Source organism: Boleophthalmus pectinirostris, unplaced genomic scaffold (genome assembly GCF_026225935.1).
Source record: "Boleophthalmus pectinirostris isolate CB_2022bp ecotype Guang Dong unplaced genomic scaffold, ASM2622593v1 HiC_scaffold_2, whole genome shotgun sequence".
NCBI classification, from domain to species: domain Eukaryota; kingdom Metazoa; phylum Chordata; class Actinopteri; order Gobiiformes; family Gobiidae; genus Boleophthalmus; species Boleophthalmus pectinirostris.
In genome coordinates this window covers 2,546,079-2,555,697 of record NW_026571152.1, presented here as the reverse complement: position 1 = coordinate 2,555,697, position 9,619 = coordinate 2,546,079, and the positions used below count along the sequence as shown (strand labels likewise).

At 40.1% G+C, this 9,619-nt stretch overlaps 2 protein-coding genes across 4 annotated transcripts; one reads left to right on the top strand and one right to left on the bottom strand.

Moving 5' to 3' along the window:
- Nucleotides 1–292: 292 nt before the first annotated feature.
- Nucleotides 293–3,846, top strand: LOC129409456 (uncharacterized). 3 transcript variants are annotated; one of them, XM_055155583.1, is made up of 6 exons: nt 293–692; nt 1,508–2,299; nt 2,505–2,596; nt 2,708–2,818; nt 3,160–3,436; nt 3,517–3,846. In XM_055155583.1, the coding sequence occupies exons 1-6, from the start codon at nt 669–671 to the stop codon at nt 3,727–3,729; spliced, it is 1,509 nt and encodes a 502-aa protein (XP_055011558.1). In that variant the 5' UTR covers nt 293–668; the 3' UTR covers nt 3,730–3,846. The 3 variants fall into 3 exon arrangements, with proteins under 3 accessions (XP_055011558.1, XP_055011557.1, XP_055011559.1); XM_055155584.1 differs by lacking the exon at nt 293–692 and having other exon boundaries at nt 1,442–2,178; nt 2,254–2,299; XM_055155582.1 differs by lacking the exon at nt 293–692 and having other exon boundaries at nt 1,441–2,299.
- A 203-nt stretch (nt 3,847–4,049) lies between these two features.
- On the bottom strand, nt 4,050–5,523 carry LOC129409400 (uncharacterized). The gene is made up of 6 exons (XM_055155352.1): nt 5,485–5,523; nt 5,096–5,349; nt 4,818–4,946; nt 4,592–4,732; nt 4,384–4,492; nt 4,050–4,267 (listed from the first exon to the last, which is right to left on the bottom strand). Exons 1-6 carry the CDS (start codon nt 5,519–5,521, stop codon nt 4,050–4,052), a joined length of 888 nt encoding a protein of 295 aa, XP_055011327.1. The 5' UTR covers nt 5,522–5,523.
- Between the last annotated feature and the right edge of the window lie 4,096 nt (nt 5,524–9,619).

Here is a 9,619-nt window from a genome sequence, read left to right as displayed (position 1 = left end):
ATTGCACTGTACTGAACATTGGACTCAATCAAAAATATTGCACTATGGAGTGTGTTGTGTGTACAGTGAGTGTGTTGTGTGTACAGTGTGTGTGTTGTGTGTACAGTGAGTGTGTTGTGTGTACAGTGTGTGTGTTGTGTGTACAGTGTGTGTGTTGTGTGTACAGTGAGTGTGTTGTGTGTACAGTGAGTGTGTTATGTGTACAGTGAGTGTGTTGTGTGTACAGTGAGTGTGTGTGTTGTGTGTACAGTGAGTGTGTTGTGTGTATAGTGTGTTGTGTATGGAAGATAAGTTGTTCCATCAGAATTTGAATTTTAAACGGCTCTGAATTTGTCTTTGTGAATTATTTTACTCTGAAAAAGAGCATCTGAATTTTTTTTTCTTCTGAATTTGAAGCACTGAAATTTCAGTGTATAGTTTTCAATGTGTTTAAAATTTCAATTTTTTTAAAATTAAAAATCATCTATAAAATATTGGATGTATTTTTTTTCAAACCCTCAAATACGACTGTCTAAATTCGCATTGTAAAATACGATGAAGAAAAATGACCCAGCCAACATCCGGGATACTGAGGCATTTGCAATCGCTCTTGCAGAGTCGATCTAACTTCTAGCCAATCACGCAACGGTATAGTAGTCACGGGAACAACCACAAGTCCACGGACGGAAATGGCAGCCGGTGGCCGCTCTTCGGTAATTATGTTCATATTTTCTAACCTTTTTCGAAGCTAATACTTATAAAATCTTACAAATAACAATTGCTTGACAACATTAATGTAAATGCTTGTACTCGCATTATTGGCGATTTGATAGAAACAACATTAATAGCGCTAGTTAATGCACTGTCATGCGCGCTCACCATAGACCACATGGCCCGCGCAAGTCAACCTGTTGTAAGGAAAACAACCACTAGGGGGCGATAGCCGCTACGGCTAATATGAAATACTGTCAACAAACATGGCAGCGCCCTTCTTCAACGATTTGATAGCATTTTATGTAGTGAAATAGAAAGAAAATACAGTGTTCTATGTCACTTATAGTAGGCTAATAAATATATTTGGTAATTTTACAGGATAGTCAGGCTGAAATAGTGCAGTCAGCAAGGCGTTTATTACATTTGCTGACTTCGTCTGAAAGACAGTCAAGTGCAGCAATTCAAGCCTCAAGTCAAGATAACAGGGATTTGCTTCACCATTCATTTGTTGTGAGACAGCGTTCGATTTCAGCAGCAAAGACAGAGAATTTCTTGTTTCCTTTATGCATCAACAGATTACAGTGTACTTAATTATTCATGGGTTTCAAGATATGACAACCATCCTTCATGGTTATAGAAATAAAGCTATTTAAATTAAAATATTATATCTTTTCAATGGAGAAAGGTCCTCACAAAGTCCTTCAAATCTGGAAGGAATTGTTTGTCTGAAACACATGATTACATATTTACCTTCATTATGCCCAATGTAAAAAGCTACAAATGTTTAAATAAGTGGTTGTTTTATGTCTACCAGGATCTCCTGAACCAAGTTTTGAGACGACTTCAGTCTCGCCTGGAGCTTATTCTGGAACGTATTCCTTTGGATTTGGACTTTTTGGAGTTCACTTGCACCCAGGAGTTTGTTTTCTTGCATGCTCTGTCTAGTCAGGTACCCATATCTGCAGAAATATTAAATGCATTAATGGAATTGCACACTCTGGTGAATCATGAAAAGGAAAGAAACAGAGCACATGCTCGAGTAGTACAGTTTGAACAAGGACCAGCTGGGCGACAAAGAATGGTGGTGTCCTCAGACCACCTCCTACATCTACTTGAACTGAACTTGTCTGTGCCATCTATAGCCAAACTCATGGGAATCTCCAGGAGCACACTATACAGGCGTATGGGCGACTTTGGTGTCTCAGTGAGATCACAGTACTGCACCTTGACAGACGAAGAACTGGACCAATGTGTGAGAGAGGTAATATCCAGGCAGCCTCACTCTGGATATAGAATGGTGAAGGCTCTTCTGCAAGCCAGAGGACTGAGGGTGCAGTACGAGCGTGTGAGAGCCTCCATGCACCGTGTCGACACCAATGGAGTCATATCTCGAACACTTAACCTGGGCTGCATCAATCGCCGTACCTACTCTGTTCCAGGACCTCACTTCCTGATGCATATTGATACGAACCATAAGTTGATCCGGTATTCTTTTTACATTACAACATTATTAGTATACTGCTGCATTTGTTTTTTAACATTTTTTATTTTATATTATAGGTATAATATTGTCATATTTGGAGGGATTGATGGGTTTTCCCGTAAGGTAAGCTTATTAGTCCAGAATTGCAACTTGTTTGAGAATCATATGCAGTTGTTGTGCTGCTCTAAACATAATTTCGTTGAGATTTAATATCCCAATGACAATAAACCAATTAAATGATTGATAATAGTCATTTCAGCGTGGTGGTCAAATGCAGAGGACAAATTTCCCTATGGGGACAATAAAGTACCTTTTTTGTATTCTACAGATTATGTATCTGGGTGCATCCTCCAACAACCTTGCATCCACAGCTCTGGCTTTCTTCAACAGATCAGTTGACAAGTATGGTTTTCCTCAAAGGTACATGCTCCCATTCATAATACTGTTTCTAATTTTGACTTAATTGTTTAATTCAAAACTACTTGATCTGCTCTTTCAACATTTATGTGAATATTTGTCTATATTTTTTAGAGTTCGTGGTGATCAGGGGGTGGAAAACGTGGATATTGCCCGTCTCATGTTCACAGCCCGTGGAACAGGAAGGAGCAGCTTTATTTCTGGGAAAAGTGTACACAACCAACGGTAAATTGGAAAAATAGAAGAGTAGGTGTAAACCTAGATCTTAATTAGAATTTATTATCTGTTCAGGCTTTAATGGTTCAGAAAAATAGTCATCTGCAAGTTTCTTTGCAAATGTATTCCAGTAAAGTATTCTAATTTAACTATATCATTATTTGTCATTTATCACTGATTAATATCGGGGCAATTTATTGTTCAAGTAGCAAAAAATAATGGCATTTCTTATTATTGCAATATGAAGTACACAAAATAAGTTATATGTAATTATGTATGTATAATTCTACTTAAACAATTTATATACATTTTAAATTGACCATATTTTAAGTGTATGGTTTATTTTTCAGCATAGAAAGGCTGTGGAGAGACCTATGGGTGGCTGTAACAAGCATCTATTACGATGTTCTCCACTACCTTGAAGAGGGCGGTTTTCTCAGCATTGGGAGTCTTGTACATCTCTTCTGTTGCCACTACGTGTTTCTGCCACGCCTACAGGAAGACCTGGACACCTTTCGATGTGGTTGGGATAACCACGCACTGAGAACTGAAGGCAACATGACTCCAAACCAGCTGTGGGTTCTGGGTCAAACACACCACTCTAATCCTGGACCATATCATACAGAGGTTCGTCATGCTCTTTACATTTAAATTATTCAAATTTGAATGTCTATAAAGCTCATGTAGTATGTTCTATCTTTTGCTAGGATATGGACCTGCCCCATATTGAATGGGAAAACAGTGGGCTTCCTCATGATGAGCATGCAGGCATTGTGGTACCAGATATGTCCTCTCCTCTAACTGATGAACAACTGACAGCTTTAAAGGAGGCTGTTAACCCAATGGCAGCATCACAATCCTTTGGCTGTGATATTTATATGGCCGCTGTTCTTTACTGTGAGCATTTGCTCTCTTTGTGAATGAATCATAAATAGCCTTTAATTTTTTGTCAAAAATGAGTGGACATGTTAAATGTTAAGTGTATTGTGTGTAAGTAAGTTTATTATTAAAAGTTGTCCACAACAATCATAAAAGGATCCAAACGAACTGTTCTTCTGAATTTTTGTTAGCACAAAACCAGTTCATAATGAACCTGTGACAGAACCAGAAACACAATTTGAGAGACTAAACCCTTGACTCAGCTTGTAATAAAATCTTGCCTGAGCAACTCAAACCAGTTGCTTCCAGTTGCTTCCATGTGCATGTGAACACAACATTAACATTAGGAGAACATAACAATTCACACCAAACCAAATCCTGTATGGCAAGTGGAGATAGAAACAAGCATGTCGCTCTGGAACGCAGCATAATCTTTGTAGTGACATGGGATGCGCAGGGTCTCGTAGCAGGTTGAAGCAGTAATATATCTTCCTGCTCCCACTTCTACAGACAGACTCGATGGCAAGACCTCCCAGCCAGTCCAGAATTTGACTAGGCTTTGCAGTTCAGCTGGTGTTACTACAGAAAAGAGGAAGTACATGACCTTTAAATATTTAATTAGAAATGATGAGATACTATATCCTGTATACCATTGTAGCTTTTTTCTTATAAATAAGACCACATGAGCAGCCTACCTGTAGTGATAAACTCCCGGAGATAGCCAGACACACGACATTTGGTGTCAACTGGGCAGTCATCGTCATCATCATCTGCCTGTGGCCATTTGATTCGCTGCAGAAGAACCTGTGTTAAAAATGGCACATGAAAAAAATATGCAGCATTTCTACAAGACTAACATGATACTTTGACAATATATTATAAAAATATATGCAACAAACTCACCTGAGGGCAGATAATCCCTGCTTCCTCTGTGGGGAGGAACAAATCTACTGTGTCTGGTCTCTGGGTGAGCATGGTCCATATTGGTGTTTCTTTTAGTCCCCGGCGGAGTTGCTTAATCTGTCTTATTACTCGCCCAATCACCTTCAAGAGAGAATGAGGGGAATGTACATGTGTTCATAGAATTTTTCAATAAATCCAAAAGTACTACTTGACCAGAAATACTTACAGCATGAATTAAAAGTTTTTCAAAAAGCCATTTTCGGTTGCCCTCAGTCAGGGGAGGAAGATCCCAAGCAAAAGCCAAATCCTGTATCTCTACTTTATCCTTCTCAGACAGGTTTGACTCACCTTCCAACTGATTGAAGAGATGGTACCAGATCAGAACATAAACTTTAACTAAGCTGTATTCTTTAATCCACAACTTGGTTTCAGATTAAAACATTATCGAGTTCATCAAAAATAAACAATGGGTATGGTGAATAGTGAAAAGATGGAGTAACATACAAGCCTGATGGTGTCACGGATGTCCAAGTCAGGACAGTCCTCCAGGGTGACTGTACACGTTTCAGGAGTGCCTCCAAGGAGAACATGAACAATAGCAGGGCTGAGGCCAGACAGACAAGGTCCTCCGTGGAGGAAGGAGTGACCCATCATCCTCCCCGCCATGAGGAAGAGGTCGCTTTCAACCAGAAAGTGTGAAGCTGATGGGACAAGATGACTTGGCTCCCCTTCAAAAAGTCGAGTAACACTGCAGTTTGCTATGGAAAACAACGATGGGACACAACAAATCAAAAGCTTTTATTAGTAGTCTCTGTTTCCATATCCATATTTCATATTCTATATCCATATGGGAATATGTGTGCATGGTGCCAAATGGATAAACTGGAACATACCAAAATGTATGTGAAAACCTGACTTCAGTTTTTCCATGCACGTGGAAAAAAAAAGCGCGCAACACCATGTCCTACAGCTGTGTCCCCTATAACAAAAAAATAAATAAATACTCAAACTCATTTCTAAGAACCTTTAACTTTTTAGGTTTTACCTTCAAGTCTGTCTGCATTTCAGTGGACGGGCCCATTCCACATTTTTTTGCTTATAAAAGGAGATGAGGGCCATGTCCTGCTCTGTAAGACTTTTTCTAATGTCCATGCTGAGAATTAATGGGCTGTCCATTGCATGGTTTTGGAGAAAATGTTTTGCATATTGAGATATGGCCTCCCTTGGATCACTCAAAGATAACCAGTCTAGAAGGAAAGCATAAAACAATGCAATACCTGATTTCGATATAGTGTACATTTGATTTGATTATAAATGTACAACAATTACCAAATAAGACATTAAACACTCAAATGAAAACGTATTCACAGCATGACAAAATTTGNAACAGAAGCAGGAAATGAATGAAGAAGAGTGTAGCTGCCAAGTCCACATGAAACTGAGTTCATTACCTGTTGTGTGTTTGCAGACGGCGACACAAAACACTGAAATAAAAACATGAATCTACCTTAATGTAGTGATCCAGGTCTAAAGGCTTTAATGGAGACTGACAGTGTAGTACTCACAGATGGAGCGCAGAGTCCAGAGAAGAGAGGCTCCCATCCTCACAGTCTGAACACACTCAAACTAAACACAACACTATACACTCTTCTGACAGAGGGGTGGGGTTATGCACTTCATGATCTGAAACTGGACTGAAGACGTCACTTCCTTTTCACACTCACCAGATCAAAAAACGCTCCAAAAAAGGAAATAAATGCGAAGGTGTAAACGTCATCAACACATCATCTTCTATTTATTTATAGTGATGAGGTGGTGACATGTTTAATGTGCACAGACATGAGCTTACATGACTTGAGTTGTTTTAAAGTTTTATAGCCTTCCTCTTTTTCAAATTGTTAATAGTTGAGGGAGCAGTGGTTTGTTGTAGTTTTACTGTGATATTAAACTTTGTGTGTGAGTGGATCATGTGATCTCAAACTGCTGTGCTGAAGGTGTGAACCTTTACCCAGAAACATACGTCACTTCCTCTTCGCAACGAACCTTTGTTTACTGCTGTAGAGCAAAACAACACTTGTCTTGTTGTATGTGTGAGTTTTATTTTGGTGATAAGTGGCGTTATGTTAATGTCGTGGGGGTGGGGTTATGCACTTCATGATCTGAAACTGGACTGAAGACGTCACTGTGTTTCCTTCCTTTTTTACAGTCACCAGATCAGAATCTGCCCAAAAAAGGAAACAAATGTGAAGTTGTAAATCATCACCAACACATCATCTTCTGTTTAGTTGTAATGTTGAGGTGGTGACATGTTTTATGTGCACAGACATGAGTTTACATGACTTGAGTTGTTTTAAAGCTCATAGTTCAGCAGAGTCACCATCAATACATCGAGGTAAATGTGAACCACACGAGGGAGACGACACCCAAACTCTGTCCCTTTAAAAGATACAAATAACAAAGGATTTCAATGTTATAATTAAATATATAAAATAAAAGTCTTAAATATCTTGAAGTGTCACTGTTTCAGTGGCATGAATATAGTTATAGGCTTCCTTTTCCAAAAATAATGTGCATATTTATTTTAAATCATCTCTTTTCTTCCTGTGTTTTTCAATTTTGTGTATTAAAACAATCAAAATTCCACATCAGTTCAGTGTATGAAGAATAGTTCATAGTTGAGGGAGAAGTTGTTTGGCTTGTTAGACATTATGGCTGCGTTCAGACTGCAGCCTGAAGTGGCCCAAATTCGATTTTTTGGCCCCTTTGTGACCTGTATCTGATCTTTTAATGAGTCTGAACGACACAGATCCGATTTTTTCAAATGTGACCCAGGACACTTGGATCTGTGCCTGAAACTGATACATATCTGATCTTTTGACATGTGACTTCAGTCTGAACGGCCAAAGTGCATTCATCCACCTACACGTTATCAACAAGACACAAACGTCACTATTCTGCGCTGAAGTAGGAGAAAACTGTTAATGAACTCCGTGTCACTGAAGTGAAGCACATCACCACTCCACTCTTGGCTCCGTCCCACATCCACACGTTCCTTTCAACGGACTGAACCACAAAACACCACGACCAAAAACCTCGTCCTTCTCCTTCTCAATCTCTTCCTTAAAACAAGTAAGTTGTTCATGTTTTGGCTCCGGTAAAAGAGGAACTTTAAAATCTCCAGGTGCTCGATGCTGCGTCCATGTTTGGACAACTTCTGTAAACACAGAGCACAGAGCATGCGGTTGACGTCGTCGTGTCTCCAGTGTCACATGTGGGACACTTTTGGACCGTTTAAAGTTCACTCTGGAGTCACACACAAGTCACATGTAATTGGAAATGTGAACGACCTCGCAAAAACATCGGATTTCACCAAAAAAATTCGAATTGAGCGTTAAGCCCTGCAGTCTGAACGTAGACTATGTGTCTGATTATTTCTGTGTAAGGCTGGTTTAGGATTACTTTATGATTGCTTATTGTTTAAATCAACTCATATGTGCATGAAGTCAGAAAGGAACAGAAACTAGACAGTTCAGAGTCCCACAGACTTGAATGGCGTCAGATAAAGGTCAGTGTGATGCTGCTTCCTCTTGGTGTGACAGGTTTTCTCTGGTATGAGGAGGAGGAGGAGGCGAGTCTGTGGGTCTGGTAAATCTACAATGGGGAAGTGTGTGGACCAATGAGAAAAAGACAACACCCGGATGCAACCAAAAAAGGACTAGGAAACCACAACGTTAGACTACGAGGAAAAAGACTCTTTAAAGGGGTTCAGGGTTGGAGAGGGGAAGCACAGCGGCGCACCGTCCAGATCCCGGGTTTTGTGTTCGATCAGGGACAGCTGAATTCTGTTGCTTTGTTATTCAATATTTTTAAGTGTATTCAATAAATAGAAAATGATTTGAACTCTTTTTGTCTGTGAATCCTCCTCCATCGACGAGCACTTGGAGGAAAGAGGTTAAAGGTCCATCTGATGCAAAATAACCCTTTTCACATTGTATCTTCTGCACAGTTTGGGTTTTGGAACATCCATTACACAACTGATTTCTTGGAGACAGTCACAGACCAGGAACTATGAATGTCCGACGATTGCTCCTCTCCCCGCCCGTCCTGAGAAAGCACAGGCTCCGCCCTCCAAACGTGCCGTAGACTCTGAGTGAGCCGCCCTTCCTCCGCCGTCTCAGGGAGGGAGGGGGAGACAGAAGCACGATTGGACAAACTTGAATCCTATAATAATGACAGTCGATCAAATGAGGAGGTCATAATGTGAACAGGCTCCACTAAACATCAGTGTCATAATGACTGAGGTGTCATCAACATTTTGTTCTCGTGCAGAAGCGTTGAAGATGACTCACTAGAATAAAACGATGCCCTCAGTCTGTTGTTAGTATCAGTGTGGTATCGTAGGACGACGTAACGTTTGTCAAACTAAAACAGGTAGAACAAGGACATGATGCAGATTGAAATGATATGTGGGATAATCTTCATAAATAAATGCTGCAGTTTGCTTTTAGTTCTCTTCAGTGGTTTACTCGCGGTAAACTTACAGATCTAGGATCTCCTGACCCTGGTATCTTGGGAACATCCTCTTCCAAAGTGTCGCTTCTGCTTCGTTGTAAGTCCAGTTTTAAAACACCCGTAGTTCTCGAAGCGTCTTTGGTGAAGTGTCGCTCGCAAACAAAAATATTCTTGGGACTTTTTTGTCTGTGTTCCCAGAAATAAACTCCAGACACTTAGGACGACTTGATTCTTCTGTCGACATGATTACAAAAAGTGTGTTTGAAGCGAAAAATTAAGATAAATAACATAGAACAGCAGACGTGTACAGTGCAGACACAGGACGGTGTGTGAGTGGGCGGAGGTGGTGGAGCGGGGGAGGGGGGTGGGTGCGTCATAGGTGTATCTGCCGCATCATCGTTGTAGCAGTTTTAGTTCGTTGTCACATGGGAGGGTGACAGAAATATGCTGCAATTTGTTAAAAAAAACAACAACACAGAATGAACCTAAAAAACACTTGGGCAACAAATACAAGCC